Consider the following 22,791-nt stretch of genomic DNA (forward strand, 5'->3'; position numbering starts at 1 on the left):
AGCTGCCTAGTCAAAGGTGCAGGCTATCACTGTCTGTGTACAGGAGCAGAAGCTGCCGCAGCCCTTCAAGCCTCCTCCTGAGGAGACTGGGTTCCTAAGCTCTCTGTGTTTTAACACAGCTGAAAGGAGCAGCAGAGCACAGGAAAGAGACTGTCCTGCCAGCAGACTGCTGTGGAGCTGCTTCCTGAGCACCCAGCCCTGGTGGCTCACATAGTACTGGAAGCAAACACTGCCAGCAGAGCCTTGCCACGCAAGGATAATTCACTCTTGCCATCCACAGTGCGTAAGGGGTGCTTTCAGCTCATCCAGGTTGTTCAGCATCACTTTACCTGTTTTATCACTTGATAAACTGATCAATTGCACACCTTGTTGACAGCATCAGTGTGAACACCAAATGGCTGCTGCATGAGGAGTGAATGTGATGCCAGCAGAAAGAGGATCAGGACTGCCTTCTTGCCGGTAGCAAGTCACAGCAGAGGATGGGGAGCTTGAGGGTCCTGAAAGCACTGCTCTGTGGGACATCCCATGTCCAAGACAGGGCAGCCAGCCCTGCGGGGTCTTCCCCACAGGGGAGTCAGTGGGATAGAAGCTATACTGCCCCACATGTAGGACTGACACAGGAAATCCTTGCAGTGTAAGCACTAAAAGTTTGCTGACAAAAGGATCAGCCATCTGAGACAAATGTAGAGGTCAGGCTGCCACACACCACTGGCCAGATGTGCGGCCATGGGGAGAGCCCCAGCAAACCATCATAGACAGAAGCAGGATTGAATCATGCTTTAATTGCTCCCAGAGTGACAACAGAGTGGGGACAGAACAGGGCCAGGTCCAGTGCCACAGGGTAGAGGGGCTGGTGCCCAAGTCCGCACAAGGAGCAGCGGGACAGAGAGAGGGGCAGACCCATCCCTAGGCATCTTGCCTTGCCCAGCTGCAATCAAGATCATCCTGTTCATCCTCAGTACCCAAGCAAGACTGGGAAAAAAGCAGCATATCTGGTGTCTGCAAGACAGTGCAGCTCTGCTGGTGTCACAGCAGGGCATAGGGACACCTCCACCCCACTCTTTCCCTCCTGCCCCCATCTGCATGGGGACAACAGCCAAGGGTAGGTGGAATTGGCAGGAAGGAGATGGGGGCATGGGGATGGGGAGGGACTGCAGTCTCATATGGAGATGTGTGACTCTCTCTCCTCTTCCTCTGGCAGCCGCTCACTGGGCTGAATGTAGTTGTCCTCGATGAAGCCGTCATCATCTTCAACATGCAGGCCAGTGATATTGGACACGGGGGGGTTCTCACTGTCACCCCAGCCTGAGGAGCCCCTGTCCCAGCCAGTGCCCTCCTCCAAGGGGCTGCCTCCAATCGAGCTGGTTTCAGGCAGCGGTCGGTGGCGGTAGCTGGTGAAGTTCTTGTGGCAGATCTTGCACTTGGCAACCAGAGCGACCAGGATGGAGATGCTGATGGCAGCCACCAGGAAGCCCACTAGGTAGGGCCAGCTCCTTCCTCCCTTCCCCGCAGATGGCGCGGTGGCTGCAGCAGAAGACAGGCCCATCAGGGCTGGGCTGTGGCACAGCAGGTGCTCCACCACAGCTGACCACGTGCATGCTTCACAGTGCTACTCGTGGTGGGGAGGCCACCCCTGGGGGTGAACCGGAGGAAGGTAGCTCTCCCTGACCCAACTTACTGTTGTTGTTTGTAACTGTGGTCTGCTGTGCTGGGCTGACATCTCGAGGAAACCTCTGGCTTTTTTGGCAGCCCAGCTCCCAGGAGTCCAGAGTTGTAATGTCCTGTCCCTGCAGCTCCGAAGGTGATGCACAGGTGACATGCATGGCTGGGAAACAACAGGCTAAGGTGGGACAGGAGATCTTCACCTGTTCCCTCCCCAGCTTGGAGAAAGCATTCTCTGCTTGCTTTCAAGCACTTCCAGTGCTGCCCTCCAGCCTTGTCAGTCATCAGCTCTGTGTAAGGCACTACTAGAGGAAAAAAATCTCTGACTATGGAACCCCCAATAAGAAGAGCTGTACGACCGTGTTACCACCATTAGCAGCTCTTCTTAACTAGGCCAATGGACACTGATAGAAACCCCATGGTCACAGGGCTTCTCTTGCCTGGGAGCCAAGCTCGGGGGGCTAAAACCTGATCCTGTCCATCAGGAGATGTTGAATGCTCGTGAAGATCTGTGCACTTGATGCAGATACGTGTATATGGATTTAGGAATGTTAATTTCCCAGAAAAGTGCCTGAAGTATAGATCTCTGAATATTTTCCTCCTGTCTGTCATACCCAGAAATCTTGGATGTTGTGTGTACCTGAAAATGAAGAACTGAGACATTATGTCTCAGTTTGCTGTCCCTCAGAAGGGAGGAGAGCAGTCGTAGGGCTGGAGCAGAAGGATCAAATTCTCTCTTCGAGGATCCCTCTCATCCCAAACCCTTCCTGACACCCGCCCCCACCTCTCACCTTGCCTGCGCTTCAGCCACTGCTGCAAGGGATATGTGACACAGTCACAGACCCAGGGGTTTCCATCCAGCTGGACCCATGGGATGGCCTCCATCAGTTGCAACATCAAAGTGTCCACAGACATCAGTGCATTGTTCTGCAGGTTCAGGTGGAGAAGACTTCTCAGTGGCAGAAAGAACGGGACCTCCAGCTCTTGCAAACTGTTGTTTCTTAGAAGAAGTGTTTGCAAGTTTTCCAAGCCCCTGAAAGCATCTGTGTGGAGGTAGGTGATGCTGCAGTTGCTCAGGTCCAGCAGGCATAGTGCCCTGAGGTTGGAGAAGACGGCAGGGTGCAGTGTGAGCAGGGCGTTGTTAGAGAGGTTGAGGGAGCGCAAGGAAGGGAAACGCATCAAAAGTGTCCCGCGCTGTGGCATGACCAAGCTGTTGAAGGAGAGGTCTAAGCCGGTGATGTTTCTCGGAAGGGAGCTTGGAGCGTGCAGGAGGCTCTTCCCGCTGCAGTCAGCCCATCCCTGGGGAAAGAGCTGCTAAGACGGGCCCTTCACCTTCTGAGGGCGTCACTGTCACTCTGCTGCCAGTAACTGTGTCACCACATGTGTAAGCAGGGGCTCCCTGCAGTGACACAAACCTGGCACAGACCCCATTTTGGCTGGGACGTGCGCTGCTGCTCACAGGCAGCCGCGCCACTGCAGCCGAGCAACGCCTGGAGCCGGCAGCACACCAGCCCAGACAAGCCCCCGCCAGCCTCGCCGTGCTCCAGCAGTCATCGGGAACACCACCACCCGCACATCTGCCCCAAGCCCCTGTCCCTACCTGGTGGTCCAGGCCGCAGGGCCATCCCGCCGCCGCCGCCCCCCAGGTGCAGAGCAGGCCGCAGACACCCAGCAGGCCAGTGGGAGCCATTGAGCTCCAGGAAGCTGCGGGGCAGAAAAACAAGTTTGAGGGCGGGCGGTGCAGCCAGCCGTGCTGGTGAAGTGTGGCAGTGATGGGGATGGCCGTTCCTGGGCAGGCCATGGCTACCTTGATGCCCCACGGCGCCGCTCACCCAGGGCCAGCCTGGCGGCCACATTCTCTCCTGTGGCCGTGAGGCACGGATAGAGGCGGTGGTGTGGGTTACACATTAACCACCGCGCCCCTTGGCTGCTCCGGGGCTGGTGCAGAGCAGGAGGTGGACACGGAGGTGGCACCGTCTCCCCATGGCCCCAGTGCTGGCAGCAGCCTTTAACCTCCCTTGGAGGGCTCCCCTGGGGCTGCTGTGGACGGAGGACAGAGGAGGCCTCCAGGAAGGCAGTGCTGGCAGTGCTGCTGAGGCAGTCATAGGTGGACATGCAGGGTGTTTGCGTTTCCTATCAGGAAACGTATCAGCACACGATGGTTTCTGGCATGCGGTGCTTTGGATTAGAACGTGCGAATGGTAAAAAAAGGGGTATTTTTGTCACCAGGTTTTTTTTGTTTTGTTTTGTTTTTTAAGTCTGCTATGATTCAGCAGAAAAATTCAGGGCTGTGAGTCCAGCAGAAATTCAGGTGCTCTGTGCATGCTGTGGTCTTTCCATGTTAGAGGTGTGGTGGGACAGCTGCACTGGTTCCTTGCCAAGAGATGCAGGGCCACTGCTGAATGTCCCCATGAAACCTCCTGGAGAAGTCTCCTTCCTGTCTCCAACTCAAGGGATCTGCACAAATAGAAATCTCCAGGAAAAAAAAAAATGCAAAGGAAGATGTTTCCCCATCCTTGGAGACATTCAAGGTCAGGCTGGACCAGGCTCTGAGCACCTGATGGAGCTATAGCTTTCCCTGTTCATTGCAGAGGAGTTGGACTAGATGGTCTTTAAGGGTTCCTTCCGATGCAAACGATTCTGTGATTCTATGATTCTATAGGTGTGGTTGGCTCTGGTTTCCTTTGTGGATCCCCAAGATCTGCCTAGTATGGGGAGCTGATAGTTAATGGATCCAGCTCCCCAACAGACCACAGGAATGCCCTGGTTCCCCTTCATGTAGCTAGTGGATATGTGCTTTGCTCTCCAAGAAGCGTGCTGCAAGGCCTGCTTTGCAGAGTGTCCCCACAAAGTGTGCTTGTTCCACATCAATAATCCCTTTATCACAATGATTCATCATGTTGGACAACATTTCACAAAGTGCATCACAGTCTATTGTTCTGCCTGCATGGCTGTGCTGCTGGTGACTGCAGCACACAGTGGCCATCTCAAACATGGGTAAGCACGAGGTGGCACAATAGCAATTATAGCCCTAAGCATGACTGACCTCTACCACCAGTAAACTATAGGAAGCAGCCATCTATTTATGTATTCACCTACCTATCCCCCTTCCTGCAGCTGTACTGAGCTCAATGATGAGTCTCTGACCTGAAGAGCTTGCAAACAAGCTTTGGATTGACAGGCATAGCAACACCAACTGCAGGAGGAATCAGCTGTTGTAACTAGCCCTTGTGTTCAAGTTGGGGCAGCCAAGGACACACGTTCATCATTTAAAGACGACCCTGCCCAGGGGTCTCCCAAAGACTGACTCTTACCTACACTCCCTACTGAGGGATGTGGTCAGTGGGCATGGTGGGGTGGGTTGAGGTTGGACTGGATGATCTAAGAAGTCCTTTCCAACCCAACAATTCTGTGTCTTTCTGGGTAAATGTAGGCAGCTGCACGCAGTGCCCATTTTTCAGGGTCTCTTTATCACTCAGGGAGCTGTGGTGGCAGCATATGGCAGGCAGGCGCTGGGGTGGCACAGCACAGTCCCTGTCTGCTGCCATCACTCTGCACCGCTTGGGCCCCCTACAGCCCCAGAGCGCACTGTAAATAGTCGGAAGCGATGAATGGATTTCCCCTTCCTCTCCATGTGTGCTTTAGATTTTTGGCCGGATACAGCATGGGCTTGGGACACACCAAAACATGGATCTTTCTCCCCGGCAGGCCAGGCTTTCACATGGGAACAGCTCAATATGCTGCTTGCAGAACAGTGTGTGGTCAAGTGGGTAAAGATTGCAGTGATTTCCTCAGCAATACCATGCATTTACCCCTGCCCTGCGCCTGCCTGAGCCCACCATGGCCTTACAAGGTCCCTTGGCATATGGTGCGGCTGCAGCCATGGCGAGGCCCCAAGCTTTCCCCTGGGTGTAGTCCAAGGACAGGCGGTTTCTGAAACAGGAAAGAGGGAGACAGGCTGGAAGGCGGTCAAGGAAAGCCAGACTTTCTGCTGCTTCCAGCTTCCTCCCAGTTGTGTTTATGGCCCTGCAGAGAAATCTTCCCCCCCAGCAGCTGCTGCCCTCCTGCCCAGGCTGTCCAGCTGCTTTCTGCTGTGAGGGCTCTGCTCAGCCACTGCCAAACTAACCCCCCTGTCTCATTTTGTGGCAGAGTGGCTGTGAGGTCCCCACTTTCCTGCCACTCAGCTCTGCTGGGACACGGATGGGGCTATGGATGCTGACACCCTGCTGGGGCATTCTGTACACACTGCACTACCATACCGGCATGTGGAAGTGCGAGGGAAAGCAGCAGGGCAAGGATCAGCAGTAGGACTTCGCTACACTTGGTCACCTCTCCGAGGTGGGGACATGAGCTGGTGGCCCATGCCGGCTCATGGTGGTCAAGGTATCCTGTGGTGTGCACGGCCTCGGTGCCGGGGGCAGAGCCCATGAGGGTCAGCTCCTGCCTGTGGCTCCTGGAGTCAGGGCTGGCTCTGAACAATGGGTGGAGAGCAGGAAACGCCGCATGGGAAACAGGATTTGGCTCCGCCGCCGCCGCCGCCAGCCGCGGCCCCTTGGCCCCTTTCCTTTCCCTGCTCCACAGAGCCCTTCCCATAACCGCGGGGCATGCCGAGGGGATGAAGATGCCGCTGCACAGGCAGGCTCGGTGGTGAGATCCTGACTACTGCAGGCAAGAAAGGGGCTGGGAGATCCCGGTCAGGCTGGAGATCAGCATGGCTGGGGGCACCCTGAGAATGCCGTTCTAGCCCCACTGGAGAGCCCCACTGGGCAACAAACCTCAGTGGCCCCTTTGCCACACAGCTGGGCAGCAGTGGAGTGGGTGGGAACGAAGGCATCATCCACACCATGCCCCAGCTATGATCCAGAGGAAGGGGTCCTGCTCCCCCCGCTCGTCAAGCGAGAGTGCTGAGGCAAGATGGAGAGTGTGGAACAGGGGTCCTGAGGCTCCACGCATGTGGAGACCATAGTCAATTGCCACCACTGGGTCTGTCACTCGTGGCTGGGATGTGCTGGATCTTTTCCTGTGCCAGATTTGGGACACACTTCAAGGACATGGGACTCCAGTTTTATCTCCTGTTTCTCCTCCCATGGATGGCAGGTAAATGACTCCTTTCCCTTTGCCCTGCAGGTAAGCCCATTCCCCAGGGGGGTTTGGTGGGACGAGGCAGCTGTGGTGGTCCCAATCAATGAAGCAGGGACTCAGGAGGGGCATGAAGAGAGGAAACATCCCTGTGAGACTGATGGTTTGGAATACTCAGGGCTGAGCTTTCGGGCTGAACTATCCTCCTCTGTACCCCAGCTTGGGACAGGAACACAGGCAGATTGCAGGAGGAGGAACCTCATAACACTGCACACTTGGCTCATGCAGTAACCTGAGCCCATGGGGATCTCCAAAAAGAGACTGGAAGTGTCCACCGTGCCATCTCATAGCCTGGGGGCAAGAAGGACTTGAAAATGGGGTTGAAGTTTGGGTTATGGGGTCTATCCCTGTGACTGAGCTAGATAGAGAAGGCCATGTCCTGGTCTGGCTGTGACATTCTCTCATGTTCCCCTCAACAGGAGCCATTCTGGACATCACCCTGATTGCCAATGTGCAGAGCCTTTCCCACTCTGACTTCTTCCTCTCCTGCATCATGGGTGAGCGCGACGTGAGCTACCTGCAGATTGAGCGGGAGAACAAGATTGTGATGACGCACCCCAAGACAGGCTTCCAAAATTACCGCAACCGCAGCAACTATGTCCAGGCCAGGGGCTTCTCCATGCCTGACCTGGTGGGGATCCTCTACTGCCTGGGGCGCACACCAACAGAGCAGGCCCAGGTGGTCTACGTGCACAACAGCCACAATGGTAAGTGCTTGAGTGGGCTCTGGGGAGCGTGATGCACTCACTCGCTCACTCACTTACTCACTTACTCACTCAAGGCCAAGTTTGATGGGACCCTGGGCAGCCTGATGAACTGGGTGGGAACCAGCCCACGGCAGAGGGCTCAGAACTCGATGATCTTTAAGGTCCCTTCCAATCTAAGCCATTCTATGATTCATTGAGGCTAGGTTTGGGATCTGTTGGCACCATGGCAGCTCTTGAGTCAGCAGGCAGCTACTGCTGTGCCCAGCCCCTCTGGCCTTTGTGCAGAACATGAGAGAGGTGATGGACCACCACCAGGCCTTGTCTCACTCAAGCACTGGGTGTGAGTAGCGGCCATTTGGATGTTTGTGTGGTGCAGTGGGTTGATCTGTGGCATACAGGAGGTGGCAATTGGTGCAGTGAAGAAGCTTTTTCACCCCATGAGGATATGAGAAAGTTTCTCAGCTGCAGGAGCATGGCCCAACTCCAAGGGCGCTTCATGGCCACCCGCCAGCAGCCCCCGCCCCAGGGAGGTGTGCGGGAAGGGCGGCTGCAGGCAGTGGGTGGGAATGGTGCCCATGAGCAGGGCAAGGTCCAGGTGGAGGGAAGCCAAAGGAAGCGGTGAGGTCTGGCAATCATCAACCAAAAGCAGGGTGCCATCGGGCAGTGCCAGCCCCTGGTCGCACTGGCAGGTCTGGCTCTGCCCTCCAGCTGGTTCTTGGGGAGGGCATGGGGTTCACCTCCTGCTCCTGCTCCTCGTTAGGGCCATAGAAGCCTAAAGGACATCACCACACTGGGATAATGCCCAAGGAGACACAGTCCCCAACACTGCCCTCACTGACTTCACGACTCTTGAGACTAAGTTATTAGGACAGAAATTCTCTGTGATAGGTGTTTGCTACTGGGTGTTTTCAAGCTTTTTGTTAGAAAGTTTTGGCTAAAACATCTCCCTGCCCATGTTAAAATACTGCTCTATCACAGTGTTTTGAGCTGCGCCAGTATCTCCAGCTGGGGAACAGACTGCGATAAGGACCATGCCGGTGGGGCGCAAGCATCCTCTTAGGAGCAGGACTGCTCTCTGTCCTTGACCAGGAGCTCACACTTAACATGGCAGCGGCCTTATCAGAAACAGAGACAGCCGGTCTGGGCAAACAGAGCTCTGGGAGGCACCAAGGGAGGAAAGCAGAGCGCTGGAAAGTGGAACAGGAGGGACAGAGGGGAATGGACACGTTGCTACATTAAGGGAAAGAGGGGGGCTTTGCACACTGACGTGGCATTTGTGTCTCCCTATATATGTCATGAGTGAGGTGGTCAGTGGGACCCAGGTTTGTTCACTGGCCCAAACCCCTCCAGGAGTTAGAAGCGCCAAAAAAGCTGATGTTGCTCTGTTTAATTTAGATAAGGAAAAGTTTAGAAAAAAATTGAGGAAGACTGATCGAAGGAAAAAGTAACAAAAAGGTTAAATCTTTGCCAGAGGAGTGAGGGCTGTGTAAAGAAACCATGCTGAAGGCTCAAGTGTTCATTGAATCAGCTCTCACAGTGCAGCTCAGTGCTCACAACAGCATGTGTAGGGAATGCTGCCCAAGGACAGTGAGTGTCTTCTAAGATGCATGAGAGCAGAGGAAGGATTATCAGTTTTGAAAGTAAAAACACAGGAAAAAAAGACCAATCAGACCCAGAGAGGCAATCTGAGAAGGGTTTAAATCCAGCAAACTGTTTTGTCAGATCACCGAGCAGAGAGGTGTCCAGAGACGCCACAGCAGAAAAAATTAAATTATTTTATTTTTGCATCTGTGAGCACAATAGAGAACTTCAGGAAATCTGTCAGAGGATCTGTCTAAAATTACAGCACTGATAAGAGAAGACAGACAATAAATAGCTGAAACAAACATTGCCAGGACCTCTCCTTGCCTTGCAGTGGTGCCAGCGGTCAGGCTGCAGGGCTGCTGGTATGCTGCCAGCAGGAGTCAACTTCTGGTCGTTGGGGCTCCTGGTTCTCAGGGTGAGATGTGGTGCTCTGCTCAGGGCATCAGACCCTGGCTGCAGCAGTGTATTTGTGGCTACAGTGTAGGACCAGGTCTAAAGCTGCAAAACCCATGGGAGAACAATACTGGGTATATGGCAGAATAAGTAGATATAAGCTGGCAGGATGCTGGGCTGCAGGCACCACTGCTCCCATCCAGCACAGCCAGTTGAAGGGTGTGCGATCTGGCACACTGGGAGGCTCTGGCAGCCAGTATCTGAGTGTGCCCTCTTTTGTGTCATTGCTGGCACACCCAGGGCTTGGTTTCTCAGTGCTAAACATATTTATAGTCTGGTTTAGGCTCAAAGTTGTGCCCAGGCTGACTCACACTGTAGTTATGAGAATGGTGCATACCCCTACACCTTGGAAATTGGGTAAACATGTGAGTACTCTGCTAGAGGCAGGCAAAGACGCAGATCCTGCCCCTTGCCTACACACCTCCAGTCTGGCAGCAAGCAGCGTCTCATGCTGTCATATCTCCCCAGGCTGCTGTCACAGCATCCTATGCTGGGACAGCACAGGATACCCCAACCCTGGGTGCCATCCCTGTTCCCTGTGGGTCCTCTGCCTGAGGTGGATGGAGATGTGCATGGTGATGTCCCCACAGAGAGGTGTGTTAGGACTGCATAGCGGGGTGGCTCATCCAGGCACTGCCCTCAGCCTGCTCCTCCTTCTCTTTGGCAGCCCACCTCTTCCCGGAGAAGGCCACGCAGTCTGTGAATGTTGGCGAGCCAGCCACCTTCTCCGCCAGGGTCCTCAGGAGGAAGGAGATGGATGTAATGTGGAAAAGAAATGGCAAGTGGCTTCACAAGCAGCGCTGCAACCACCCAGTGCCCTGCACCACCCCTGCTCCTAGTCACCCTCACTCCCCAACCCAAGGGTGCAGCAGTTCCCAGGTCACCTCCTGTCTCCTCGCAGGTACCTACTACCAGACCACGGACCGAGGCGAGGTGCGGGGTGATCTTTTCACTCTAACACTCCCGAATGTCAGCATGACTGAAAATGGCGTCTACAGTGCCACTTTCATGGGAGATAGCCCTCTGTGGAGTGCCTTCTACAGGCTAATCGTTAGAGGTGAGTGGGACCAGGGAAGTGGCACTCCACTGTCCCCTCCCCATATGGTGGGGACGCACGGCCCAGTGCCAGTGTACATCCCTCTGATCTCCCTGCAGCGTGTGCTGCAAGGAAATGGGGTCCATCCTGTGAGAAGGACTGTCCTGACTGCCTGAATGGGGGCATCTGTCATGACCATGTCGGTGAATGCATCTGTCCTCCTGGCTTCATGGGCACCCGCTGTGAGAGAGGTAGGTCCAGTGGCTGCCTCTGCCCTGAGGGGATGAACTGTGTCCCACTGCACTCCAAGATCTAGTCACGATGGCCAGAAACTCACAGGACCCCCAGCATCTGCCCATTCCCAGTGCCCCCTACTTCTATCACCTTGGCAGGACAAACACTGGGGCAGGAACTCCTTGCCTGCTGGGGATGGTGCTGGGGAACTCCATGAAGCCCTTGTTTTCCAGCCTGCCGGGAAGGCCAGTTTGGCCGCAACTGCCAGGAGACGTGCCAGAGAGCCCAGGGCTGCAGGGGGCTGAGCTTCTGCCTGCCGGACCCCTATGGCTGCTCCTGTGCCTCGGGGTGGAGCGGCTCCCGCTGCAGCCAAGGTATGGGAACATGGGCGGTATCCTGCCTTGCCTGCTGGCTTGGGCACCAGCGCAGGCTGAGCACATGCACCCATACAGTGTGGCCAGGGGTAGCAGTGGACTCTCCTCTTCCCACAGCCTGTTCCCCAGGATACTATGGCCCCGACTGCGCTCTGATGTGTGCCTGCCGGAATGGTGGCAGCTGTAACCGTTTCAGTGGCTGCATCTGCCCTGCAGGCTGGCATGGGCAGCACTGCGAGAAGTCAGGTGAGGCTGGCACAGGGCCATGGAGGGGCTTTGTCCCCTGTGGGTGGGCTCCAGCTCCTTCCTCATATTAAAGGAAGCTGATACCAATCTCCACAGCCAGGTGGGCAGCCTGCCTTGCTGGTAAAAATAGCCCCCAGACCTATAGAAACCGTGGTACTGCAAGAGGGAGAGTAGTCTGGCTTTCTCAAATTAGATGTGCCAAAGAACATCCCTGAGCCCAGAGTGTGGGGTGGATCTGAGCTGGAGCTCAGTGCTCAGACATGACCCCCAGCACCGGGAAAGGTCTGAATGTCCTTTGTGAACAGGGAGAAGTGGGATGAGTCCTAATGCTGATTTCTCCACACCAGATCGCTTCCCCCAGATCATCAAACTGGCCTCGGAGCTGGAGTTCAACCTGGGCTCAGAGCCCATCATCAGCTGTGTGGCCACCGGCAACCCGCTGCCCGCAAGCGATGGCGTGGAGCTGCGCAAGGCTGATGGCACCATGCTCAAGGTACCTCAGAAGCCAATCCCCGCAGCCCCATGTTTTCACCTCACTGCCATCCTTTGGCACTGTCCCTGCACCCAAATGGCAGGATCCCCAACATGGTGGGTGACAACTCCACCAAGTGGCAACCCTGACTGCCATGGTGGCTGATAGCACCTCTGTGCCCACAGCTGGTCAAAGCCATCATAGAGTCGGGGCAGATCACATGCGAGTTTCAGGTGCAGCATCTGACGAAGGCCGATGCAGGGCTCTGGGAATGCCGAGTCTCTACTACTGGGGGCCAGGACAGCCGGAAAGTCAAGGTCAACATTCGAGGTGAGGAAAGAACTGCGGGTGCTGGGTCACAGCGTGGCAATGAGACCTCCCACAAGTGGACTACATGCCACTCATTTTGTGTCACAGTGGCAACAGTCAGGTTTGAGCGGTGATAAAACATTTGTTGGGATCTTCCCGTACCTGCCAAGGCTGGAAGGAGCCAAGAAACTGTAGATGTCCTCATACTGCTCCCAGTCCAACTGATATCATTTCTTCCTTCACCTCCAGTGCCACCAGCACCCCTGAGCCCCCCCAGGCTGCTGGCCAAGCAGAGTCGCCAGCTTGTGGTGTCACCTGTGGACTGCTTCTCTGGTGATGGACCTATTGTCTCTGTCAAGTTGCTCTACAAGCCCAAGGATGATGTCTCGGTGTGGTCGTCCATTGTGGGTACGTGGCTGTCAGGATGGGTACGTGGATCCTGTGAAGAGTTTGGGGTGTGCAGAGATCTCCATCTCGCTCAGCAAGATCCTCTGTAGTGACACTGGGAGGATACTGGTGATAGGGTGGGGGTATGGATTTGATATGTCCTCTTGGTTAACAGTTGACAACAGTGAAAACATCACTCTCATGAACCTCCGGCCGGTGACTGCCTACATTGTCAAGGTGCAGCTGAGCCGACCAGGGGATGGTGGTGAGGGCAGCAAGGGACCTGAGGCCATCATGGTGACTGAATGCCTCGGTGGGAAACCCATCCCATTACTCTGAACCTTTTCCTGCATGGTGCAGAGTCTACCAAGCCCCATGGCTGACATGCAGTGAGGTTTCACTTCCTTTTTGTTCACAGAGCCCACAGTCAAGCCTGTGATTGAAGGTTGGTCCATTGAGGAGAAAAATACCCTTCACGTCAACTGGAAATTGCCAAGTAATCATGAGCCTGCACATGGGTTCATTGTCCATCTTTTTGACTCCGCAAAGCAACTGGTCTGCAAGAAAAACATCACGTCCATTTCAGTGCTCTCTGCCCACATTGGGGGCCTGGAGTTCAACAAGGAATATGGGCTGGAGGTGCTGGTGTACCACTGCACCAGCCTGGGGCCCCCCTCTGATCTCTACAAAGTCATGATCAACAGCAAAGGTGGGTGACATGAGGCTGGGGTGGGGGGTTGCTTGCCCTAGAACATGGGAGACTTTAGGAGTCATTCCCCATGTGCACCTTGTGGAGAATGAGAGAGCCCTATAAAATCATAGAATCTTCTAAGTTAGAAAGGACCCTTAAAAGCTGTCTAGTCCAACTTCCCTGCAATGAACAAGGACACCTACAGCTAAATTAGGTGCTCAGAGACCCATCCAGCCTGACCTTGAATGTCTCCAAAGACAAGGCTTCCACCACCACTTTGGGCAACCTGTTCCAGTGTCTCACCACCTTATTGTAAAAACAGTCATCCTTATATCCAATATAAATCTCCCCTCTTTTACTTTGAAACATTTTCCCCTTGTCCTATCACAACAGACCCTGCTGAAGAGTCTATCCCCTTCCTTCTTATAGCCCTCCTTTAAAATGAGTAAGTGAAATAGATAACCTGGCTTTAGAAAAGAGAAAAGGAAAAAAAGAAATCCAGGGAATTCTAACAATAAACTGGTTATAAATGTAAGAGCAACCATCCCTGGGTTTGGCTGGTCCTGTATCCCAGCTCTGGTAGACTACGAACAGTCACTTGCAGGTAGATGCCAGGTACATGGCAAAATTGGTCCTCATGTTCTCACTAGATCCAACAGCCTCCAGCACTGTGCAGCTGAGAAACATCCAGAATGTGGCATTCAGGCCATGATGAATGATGACCAAATATAGATCTGTCCTTTCATGCCCACACCCGTGCTGTCACACTTGTCTACACGTGTTGCCTTTACAACACTGTAGCAAGAAATTTCTCAATACAATTACATTTGGGGGGGAGGGGAGAGAAGAAAAAAAAAAAGTTGTTTCCTTTTGCTTGCATTAACCCTGGTAATTTCACCAAATGGCCACGTCCCATCAGTCTGACCAACCTTTCTGGTAGACCAGAAGGGAAGCAGAGCACAAGGCATGTGGCTTCAGTGAGGTTGAGTGCAGTCTGGTACGTGCTGGGAGGGCTGTTAGGTGTCAGGTCTGCAGGATGTAATGCTTTCTCTGCTCTGTACTTTCAGAGCTTTGGGTAACTATGGGATGTGTGCTTTAGGATGTGGAGAAGGTCAAAAGAGGAAGTGGGAGTGATAAGATGCCTGACAACGAGTTCATGTTTACCTCCTGACATCACACAAGCATAGGCAGAGGGTCTGTAGAGGTCCTCAAGCCTGGTAAAGCTCTGGTTACCATAGCTGTTGACAGGAGCTGGAAGGGGCTTGTTCTGCTGCCACCAGTGCTCAGCCACTGCAGCATCAGGAGCCCTGTGCTGGTACTGATGCTCCACTTCTCTTTCCAGGGCCTTCCTCCCCACGGTCGCTCTCAGCAGAGTCTGTGTCTGACACAGCCATCAGGCTCTACTGGCAGGTCCCCGAATACCCCAACGGGGGCATCACCAAGTACATTGTAGAGCTGCAGCAGGTGGGGGGGACCAGCGAGCCCCAGTGGATTGACACCGACAATGGTGCTGAGACAACCAAGATCATTGGAGGCCTCAACGCTAGCACCACCTACCAGTTTCGTGTCCGGGCCAACTCCCACGTCCCAGGGGAGTGGAGCCAGCTGGTGAAAGCTAAGACCCTGGGGGATGGTGAGTGGGGAGTCCCTGCAGACCTGCACCTGCACCCAGCCCCTCAGTGGGTGTCTCACCTCTGCAGTCTAGGCACTGCCAACTTTATCTCACGGCACTGGGAGCTGTGGGTGGGCTGTAATGTCTGCATGGGCTCCCAGTGTGCTGGGACAGGGCTGAGGTCTTGCTGCTGAGCCATCCATGCAGCTTCATGCAAGGCTCAGTCATGGACAACCATCCTTCTTTTTGGCAGGAGCACTGAGTGTGCCACCCAGCCTGGGCAGCCAGAGCACTGAGCAGTCAGGAGTAGACCAGCAGCTGCTCTTGGCCATCATTGGCTCCGTGTCCGTCACCTGCCTCACCATCCTCTTTGCCCTGCTGGCACTTTTTCTCATCAAGAAGAACTTTTTCCACCGGCGCCGCACCTTCACATACCAGTCTGGCTCGGTGAGTGCTGCCTGCCCTGCCAGGACAGTGTCCCCAGCTCCCCACGTCCCAGCCCGATCCAGGTCACGCTCCATAGCCTCCAGTCCGGATGCAGCCAGACCTCACCTCCACACAGAGAGGGTGCGGAGCCCACCCTTGCCCATGATACCTGCCCTGTTGGCACTGCCGTGGGGCGGAGGGGTGCCCGATGCCTCTAACCTCAACCGCTCCCCTCTTGCAGGGAGAAGAGACCATCCTGCAGTTCAACTCAGGGACCCTGACCCTGACACGCCGGCCCAAGCCACAGCCCGAACCCCTCAGCTACCCCATCCTGGAGTGGGAGGACATCAAGTTTGAGGACATGATTGGGGAAGGGAACTTTGGGCAAGTCATCAGGGCCATGATCAAAAAAGATGGCTTGAAAATGAATGCAGCCATCAAGATGCTGAAGGGTGAGCATTGCGATGGGGCAGGCAGGATGGAAGCAGGTGGGAATGTAGTGGGAATGAGGTCGCATCCCAAGCAGCACTTTGGGCTGAGAAGGGGCAGGAGCTGTCTGTGGAGGACTGGTGGAAGGGTCCAGGTGTGCATCTCTGCTTTGCTTCCAGAGTTCGCCTCAGAGAATGACCACCGGGACTTTGCTGGAGAGTTAGAGGTGCTGTGCAAGCTGGGCCATCACCCCAACATAATCAACTTGCTGGGCGCCTGTGAGAACAAGGGTGAGGGCTGTTCCCTTTTCCCCACCGGCTACTGCCCTTTTCTGGAGACAGCCTGATCAGACCTGCCTCTTCCTGCCCACAGGTTACCTGTATATTGCCATCGAGTACGCCCCCTATGGAAACCTCCTTGACTTCCTCCGCAAAAGCCGAGTTCTGGAGACCGACCCAGCCTTTGCGAAGGAGCATGGCACTGCGTCCACCCTCACCTCCCAGCAGCTCCTCCAGTTTGCTTCAGATGTGGCCAAGGGGATGCAGTACCTGAGTGAGAAGCAGGTATGTCCCCAGGCACACAGGGTAGGGTTGTGTTCCCCTCTGGAGCAGCTTCTCCCTATATCCATTTCAAGTCCCAACTTTCAGTTCAACTCTGGCCAGCCGCGGCTCAGTGCTGTCCTCTCTCAGTTCATTCACAGGGACTTGGCAGCCAGGAATATCCTGGTGGGAGAAAACCTGGCCTCCAAGATTGCTGACTTTGGCCTCTCCAGGGGAGAGGAGGTCTACGTGAAGAAGACAATGGTGAGGGAGGAGCTAGGAGACTCCATAGATCCTTCATGGATGCAGAGGGCAGGATCCCCCAGCAGTGGGAAGCCAGCTGGAAGACAGCTGCACCATCCTCCCTCCTTCCTTGGGATGTCCCCTGAGGGTCACCCTCTGTTTCCCCAGGGCCGCTTGCCAGTTCGCTGGATGGCCATCGAGTCCCTCAACTACAGCGTGTACACCACCAAGAGCGATGTGTAAGTCCACAGACACCGAGGCTGGGACACAGACATGGCCACCCCTGTCCCTCTTCTTGGCCCCATCCAGTCTCACTGTGAACCCCTTCAGCTTGTCCCCCTCCTCATGAGTGGGATACAGCTGCTGGCTCCGTCACAGCCTAACCTACTATTTCAGGTGGTCCTTTGGCGTCCTTCTCTGGGAGATCGTCAGCTTGGGTAAGGCTCATCTTTAGTCCCCTCCACCCACTCAGGTCCCTGCAGGTCCTCCTGTAGCTCTGGAGGGGACAACCCAGGGGATGTCAAGGGGATGAGGGCACCTCATGCCCCCACCACAACCACACGTGTGTATGTGGCTGCAGGGGGCACGCCGTATTGTGGGATGACGTGTGCTGAGCTCTACGAGAAGCTGCCCCAGGGCTATCGCATGGAGAAACCCCGCAACTGTGACGATGAGGTGTAAGTTGGCAGTGCCCTGCGTCCTCTCTACTACATGTGGGAGTTCTTGATGGCTTCTGGCAGCCTATCCTGGTCCCCTGTGCACCACAACTGGAGGAAGAGCCCCATGCCTTCACGCCATGCTTTTGTCTCCTGCTCACTTCTCCCCATCTCCCACGAGCAGCCTTTCTGCCCACCCCACCCCATGCACACACACTCTCTGCCCCCAGGTATGAGCTGATGCGGCAGTGCTGGCGCGACCGTCCCTACGAGCGCCCACCCTTTGCCCAGATCTCCATGCAGCTCATCCGCATGCTGGAGGCCAGGAAGGTGAGTGGCCACGTGGCCAGCCATCCCCGTGGAAACCCACCGAGCACACCTCAGCATCTCCCCTGCTCCTGACTTGTGTTCCCATGCAGGCGTACGTGAACATGGCTTTGTTTGAGAACTTCACCTATGCAGGGATTGATGCCACTGCTGAGGAGGCCTGAGGCTGCACACAGCTCCACACAGCTCCCACCAGCTTGTACCCCCATAGCAGAGGGGCAAACGCCAACTCCCAGTCTGCTGGGACACCACTGTGGGGGCTGCCTGCCACCCCTGCCCAGCAGTGACCATGGCTGAATAACAGTGGCCCCTCTGGAGTGCATCTTTCCTGTAGCAGGACTGCACTGTGCCCTTCCCAGTTGCTTTCTGATGCATGCTGGCTGGGGAACACGTGTGGACAGCCCCAAAGGACAAGTGCCAGCTGTGTGCCCTACGCGGTGTCTGCAGCAGAAAGAAGGGCCCAGTCCCCAGGAGCTGGGATGCTGCAGCCCACGCTCTGGCAGGACACAAACATCCAAACTGCAGGGTGAGAAGTGGAAGCAGAGACCCGGCAGCTCCCTACCCTGCAGTTCTCAGCATGCTCCACTGCAAGCAGATGGTGAGCATCACTCTGGCATGGGATGCAGCAGCCCCAGTGAAGGAGGAATGATGTGCACAGTCTCCAGCTCAGCACTGCCCCTTGGAACTCAATGGCTATGTTTTTATGGTCAATAAACATTGTACAAGGGACAGCTGGCTCTGGTGGAGAGATGGGGAGTTGATGCTTTGCTGCTCTTCTGGAGGATGTGCCCAGTCCCTGTGTTGTATGTGACCCCACAGCAAGGCATTTTTCTTTCTGGGGAACGGCCTCTTTTCCCCAGATCACAATTGAAATGTGTCAATACCATTTCAGTTTCCCACTACTTGGCAGCTGCAGCCATTAATGAGCATCCTCTGCTCCACGGGTGAGGTTGCCAGTGAAGCAGTGACAGGGACCAGCTGCCCCAGTGTGCCACCACCTCTGCGCCTGCCTGCTCAGCTGTGAACGGCACATGGGGCAGCCGTGTTGAACCAAAGGGTTTGTGCATGTTGCCTGCAAAGCCCGGTCACCAGATGGAGAAGGAAGTGGGACTGGATTGAAAAAAACATGACAAACTGGTGCTGGCTGTTCCTCCCTTAGCTTCCATGCCCCCAGGATGGCGGTGACATGGGGCAGATTGATGCCAACCTGCCTGTGGCACAGCAGGGCCACACAGAGTGGGGCAGCGTAGGGTGAGATGGAGCCGGAGCCACCATCCCACACCCTGAGCTCTGACATGACACCGAGGGTGCGGGTGTCCCCAGGTCCCACCCAAGTCTGCCCAACCCATAGAAGGGGCCTCCCTGCTTCCTCGGTGGCTGTTTTTCTTCCCACCCCATGCAGCTAGCCACAAGGGCAGGACGTGCCGCCTATCTGATGGGAGCAGTCTCTCTTGGCACTGTGGCTGCTGGTGGAGGGGCCGCAGCGCGGTGGTTTTGGGCACGGGGAAGTGCTGGTGATGGGGTGAGGGGAGCCTCCAGCCAGGCTTCCTGAGCAGCACAGCCTACACTTCCCAGATAAAGGTATCACCCTGCAGAGCCGGGGCAGCAGCCGGGGTGCTGGGAAGTACCAAGCGCAACAGGAGGGATGGCAGCCTGCCTGCACCAGGGCTGGCTGCCTGCTCTGCTCACTGCTGTCCTGCTGAGCCGGCACAGCCCTGCCATGGACACTGAGCCAGTGACATCCCAAGGTAGGTCCTGGAGTCATTATTCCCCCACGGGTGGATCACAGGGAGCTGCGCCCTGCAGCAGCCAGGGAGGCGCAGGATGAGGGAGACGGCTTCAGGAGGGTCTGCTGGAGGATGCGTTTGGTCACACGTGGGGCACTCCAGGGTGCTTGCAACAAAGGGGTGCCTGCTTCCTGCAGCTGCCAGCCACTAGTTTGGGGTGGCAGCTCTCAGCCCCATGACATCACGCTGCACCTACATGTAATGCAGTGGCACTGCCCAGCTTGGTGCCAACTTAGTGCCCTATGGGTTCTTTCCATCCAGCCCTGAGCCAGCCCTGGCAGGGTCACCGATGCTTTAAGCTCTTCCTTAGGCCCTTATACTCTTTCTATAACACTATATAAAGCATTAAACCAGACAAAATGTTTAATCTCATGCTCCTGTTTTCACACTCATCCAAAATCTGTGGTCAGACTGCTATAGTGGTCACAGGAGCACCCTTTAAGTCACCCCTACAGGTGCAGGAGGAGGAAAGGAGGCTTTGGGCTCACCTTCTGCTTCTGTGCCAGTGCGATGCCTGAGCTTGCCTTGTGCCAGCTGCAGAGCAGTGCCATGAGAGTGCTCTGGGAACCCACAGGACATGGCCAGAGCAGAGGCACGCAGGTGCCTGTGCCACCCTGGGGCTGGGTGGGAGGCAGTGCCAGGGGAGGTCAAGAGAGGCTGGGGTGGCTGGGGGTGCGAAAAGAGAAGGGCAGGTAGGAGAGAGAGGGCTGTGGTCTGCGGGCAGAGCATGTGGCTGGGGAGGAAGGGGTTGCCATCTGGAAAAGGAGGAACAGGGCGAGGGGTCAGGGCAAGGTAAGGGGCAGGGAGAGCAGGGGGACACCTGGCAGACATCTGGGGACCGTGGCATTCCTGTGCTCATTCCTTTCACCTGGAGTGGGATCAGCCCCACTCAAACCCCACACAAGCCCCAGGCTCTTGCCTCTCCTGGAGCACTGCTCTCCTTATCGCACTTCCACGTGCCTTCCGGAGTGAGTCGAGCCGGGGTGCTTCCCGCTGATCTCCAGAGCCTATCTGACCACAGAGCTATTCTGGGATGTTTGTTTGTTCCAAGGACCCTGTGTGCTGGGGAGGGGGAGCAGTGGTGATGTATGCATCCCTCCCTCAGCGCTGGCGGGGGACTCGGGCAGGAGGGGCCACGCAGGGGATGAGGCAGCCAGGGACTCTTTCATGCCCAGCCTCCCACCAGATGCTGTGTTGCTGGCAGAGGTGCCCGAGGACATCCTCTGCTTCTCCCGCTCCTTCGAGGATCTCACGTGTTTCTGGGATGAGGAGGAGGCAAGCGGGATACACCGCTTCTACTACTGGTACAGCAGGTAGAGCCGGCGGGGACATGGGAAGGAGTGGTGACACTGAGGGACCTCTGCCATGCCCAGATCCCCTCCCTTCAGCTGGCCCCAGGCTCAGGGTGCTCGAGGGCCCCCATCTGTTCCTCAGGGATGCACCCACCACGTGTGCAGTCTTCACACAGCGCCGTGGGGCCAGTGGGATGCGGCAGATCTGTGTGTTCCCCAGCCAGGACGTGCGGCTCTTCACCCAGCTCCACATTCTTGTCCTGGACGCTGCCACCAACCGCACCAGGCACAGGCGGGATCTCAGCGTGGATGCAGTGGGTGAGTCTCTCCCGTGGCACAACCCTAATCCCTACACCTCGGTGCCCCTTCCTCTTCCCGCCCATCACTGGCAGCATCTGGGCCTTGCAGCTGCTGTCACACTGGGGATGCCCCAACACATTCCCGCAGGTCTCATCGCCCCACCAGTGAACATAAGTGCCCACTGGGCAGGAGCCACAGGGCAGCTCCGTGTGTCGTGGCAGCCGCCACTTGCTGACTACCCCAACTTCTTCCTCTATGAGGTGTGCTACCATCCCATGACCCCCAAAGTGACACCCTGTGGCACGGCACCCAGGGACCTCCCTGCCCATCCCACCAACAGAGCCCACCCGCCTACAGCCAGGGGAGCTGCAGCCTTCCAGGGAACAGTGCAGGTATGTACAGGGGCTGTGGGATCTGGGGCACGTGGCAGCACCCCATCCTAACCACTCTCTTTAGGGGCTGGTACAGGCCGACACATGGGTGATTCTCCGGGAGCTGCAGCCAGGGGTGAGGTACCACATCCAGGTGCGCAGCAAGCCTGACGGCACCTCAATGGATGGTGTCTGGGGGCCCTGGTCGGAGGTGGTGGTCGCAGAGACGCCCCATTCTTCTGGTGAGAGACTGTCCATCTCCGCTGCTGGGGGCTGCAGAGTGCCCACACATGAGAGTTGGGTTCTGCGGGGTTTGGGAAGAAGCAGCCCACTCTACCCTGGCTCTCACCTGATCAGAGGACATCGGGCTGCACTGCAGCACTCCCGACCTGCGGTGTGTGCGCTGTGTGTGGAGCTGGGACCCTGCAGAGCACCACAGCACCCACGAGCTCTTCTACCGGGCATCTCCGAGTGGGGCTGGCATGAGGTAAAGGGCACAGCAACGACACAGAGCCGTGCCCCCAAGCAGAGAGCAATGGCAGCAGTGCTAGCACTGCAGGATGACTGGCTGCCCGCTCCCTGCCACACAGGGAGGACACGTGGCAGCAGTGTGAAGAGGCCAGCGCGGGGACACAGGGCAGCCACACCTGCACCTTCCAGCCCACGGCCGGCAGCCCCATTGCCGTCCTGGTGAACGTCACCCGGCTCCACGAGCTACCTGTGCTCAGCTACTTCAAGGAGCCCTTCTGGCTGCACCAGGCCGGTGAGTCCGTGCACTCCACATCCGTCGCTCGGGGCGGGGTTCTGATCCAAGGCAGCGACACGTCCCCACCCCGCAGTGCTCACGGAGGCCCCGCGGCACGTGCAGGCGACGGCGGCGCAGGGCCGGCTCAGCTTGCAGTGGCTGCCGCCCCTGGAGGCGCTGGCGGAGCAACTGGAGTACCAGGTCCGCTACGCCACGGACGACAGCTCCGACTGGAAGGTGATGCAGGGACTGGCACGGGGCAGCCGCAGGCCCCGAACAGCCCCAGCTCAGCTCTGCCCACAGGTGCTGCAGGTCCCGCGGGCGGCCAGGAAGGAAGTGCTGGACCTCCGGCCCGGTGCCCGCTATCGTGCCCAGGTGCGGGCGCAGCCCGGTGGGCCGCAGTACCGGGGCAGCTGGAGCGCGTGGTCCCAGCCCGTCGTGGTTGACGTCGCGGCTGAAGCGGGTAAGGGCCGTGCGGGGCTGAGGGCGCCCGGGTGGGAGGAGGAGAATAGGCCCGCAGTGCGGAACCGCCCCTCCGTCGCAGGCTGGGTGATCCCGAGCGTGACGGTGGCACCGCTGATCTTCACCGGAGTGCTGCTGGGGCTGCGGTGCACCTTCCCGTCCCTCTACAGGTAAGGCCGCGCTGCGGGCAGCGGGGTGCACGGGCCGGGGGGCTGCCACATGCCCGCTGCCTCCTCAGCAGCGTGAAGCAGAGGCTGTGGCCGCCCGTCCCCGACCTGCACCGCGCACTGGGCACCTTCCTGCACGAC

General features: G+C 56.7%; 3 protein-coding genes across 4 annotated transcripts; 2 read left to right on the top strand and 1 right to left on the bottom strand.

The window, feature by feature from the left end:
• Positions 1 to 762: 762 nt before the first annotated feature.
• Positions 763 to 3,580, bottom strand: C10H1orf210 (chromosome 10 C1orf210 homolog). The gene is made up of 5 exons (XM_010716226.3): positions 3,470 to 3,580; positions 3,263 to 3,366; positions 2,454 to 2,961; positions 1,679 to 1,825; positions 763 to 1,524 (listed from the first exon to the last, which is right to left on the bottom strand). The coding sequence occupies exons 1-5, from the start codon at positions 3,516 to 3,518 to the stop codon at positions 1,160 to 1,162; spliced, it is 1,173 nt and encodes a 390-aa protein (XP_010714528.1). The 5' UTR covers positions 3,519 to 3,580; the 3' UTR covers positions 763 to 1,159.
• A 2,647-nt stretch (positions 3,581 to 6,227) lies between these two features.
• TIE1 (tyrosine kinase with immunoglobulin like and EGF like domains 1) lies at positions 6,228 to 18,260 on the top strand. 2 transcript variants are annotated; one of them, XM_010716227.3, is made up of 23 exons: positions 6,228 to 6,759; positions 7,221 to 7,508; positions 10,213 to 10,323; positions 10,447 to 10,602; positions 10,701 to 10,832; positions 11,049 to 11,189; positions 11,307 to 11,435; positions 11,783 to 11,928; positions 12,093 to 12,237; positions 12,466 to 12,624; positions 12,779 to 12,916; positions 13,022 to 13,312; positions 14,637 to 14,927; positions 15,160 to 15,473; positions 15,574 to 15,784; positions 15,941 to 16,051; positions 16,134 to 16,324; positions 16,451 to 16,564; positions 16,712 to 16,782; positions 16,940 to 16,980; positions 17,124 to 17,220; positions 17,430 to 17,529; positions 17,619 to 18,260. In XM_010716227.3, exons 1-23 carry the CDS (start codon positions 6,666 to 6,668, stop codon positions 17,688 to 17,690), a joined length of 3,543 nt encoding a protein of 1,180 aa, XP_010714529.1. In that variant the 5' UTR covers positions 6,228 to 6,665; the 3' UTR covers positions 17,691 to 18,260. The 2 variants fall into 2 exon arrangements, with proteins under 2 accessions (XP_010714529.1, XP_010714530.1); XM_010716228.3 differs by having other exon boundaries at positions 15,160 to 15,353.
• A 93-nt stretch (positions 18,261 to 18,353) lies between these two features.
• On the top strand, positions 18,354 to 22,791 carry MPL (MPL proto-oncogene, thrombopoietin receptor; the record flags this gene model as incomplete). Its single annotated transcript, XM_010716331.3, has 10 exons — positions 18,354 to 19,274; positions 20,500 to 20,626; positions 20,748 to 20,923; positions 21,053 to 21,297; positions 21,362 to 21,518; positions 21,634 to 21,763; positions 21,867 to 22,039; positions 22,116 to 22,258; positions 22,325 to 22,653; positions 22,722 to 22,791. Coding segments are annotated over exons 1-10 (1,653 nt in total), but the record flags the coding sequence as incomplete, so codon positions are not given.

The sequence above is a fragment of the Meleagris gallopavo genome, chromosome 10 (assembly GCF_000146605.3).
Source record: "Meleagris gallopavo isolate NT-WF06-2002-E0010 breed Aviagen turkey brand Nicholas breeding stock chromosome 10, Turkey_5.1, whole genome shotgun sequence".
Lineage (NCBI taxonomy): Eukaryota > Metazoa > Chordata > Aves > Galliformes > Phasianidae > Meleagris > Meleagris gallopavo.

Coding starts and splice junctions, on each gene's coding strand:
- TIE1 (XM_010716227.3), top strand. CDS start 6,666: ATGTGCTGGATCTTTTCCTGTGCCAGATTTGGGACACACTTCAAGGAC. Junction 11,190..11,306: donor CGGCTCCCGCTGCAGCCAAG/GTATGGGAACAT, acceptor CTCTTCCCACAG/CCTGTTCCCCAGGATACTAT. Junction 11,436..11,782: donor GCAGCACTGCGAGAAGTCAG/GTGAGGCTGGCA, acceptor TCTCCACACCAG/ATCGCTTCCCCCAGATCATC.
- C10H1orf210 (XM_010716226.3), bottom strand. CDS start 3,518: ATGTGGCCGCCAGGCTGGCCCTGGGTGAGCGGCGCCGTGGGGCATCAA. Junction 2,962..3,262: donor CCTGCGGCCTGGACCACCAG/GTAGGGACAGGG, acceptor CTCTTTCCCCAG/GGATGGGCTGACTGCAGCGG. Junction 1,525..1,678: donor CACAGTTACAAACAACAACA/GTAAGTTGGGTC, acceptor CTTCTGCTGCAG/CCACCGCGCCATCTGCGGGG.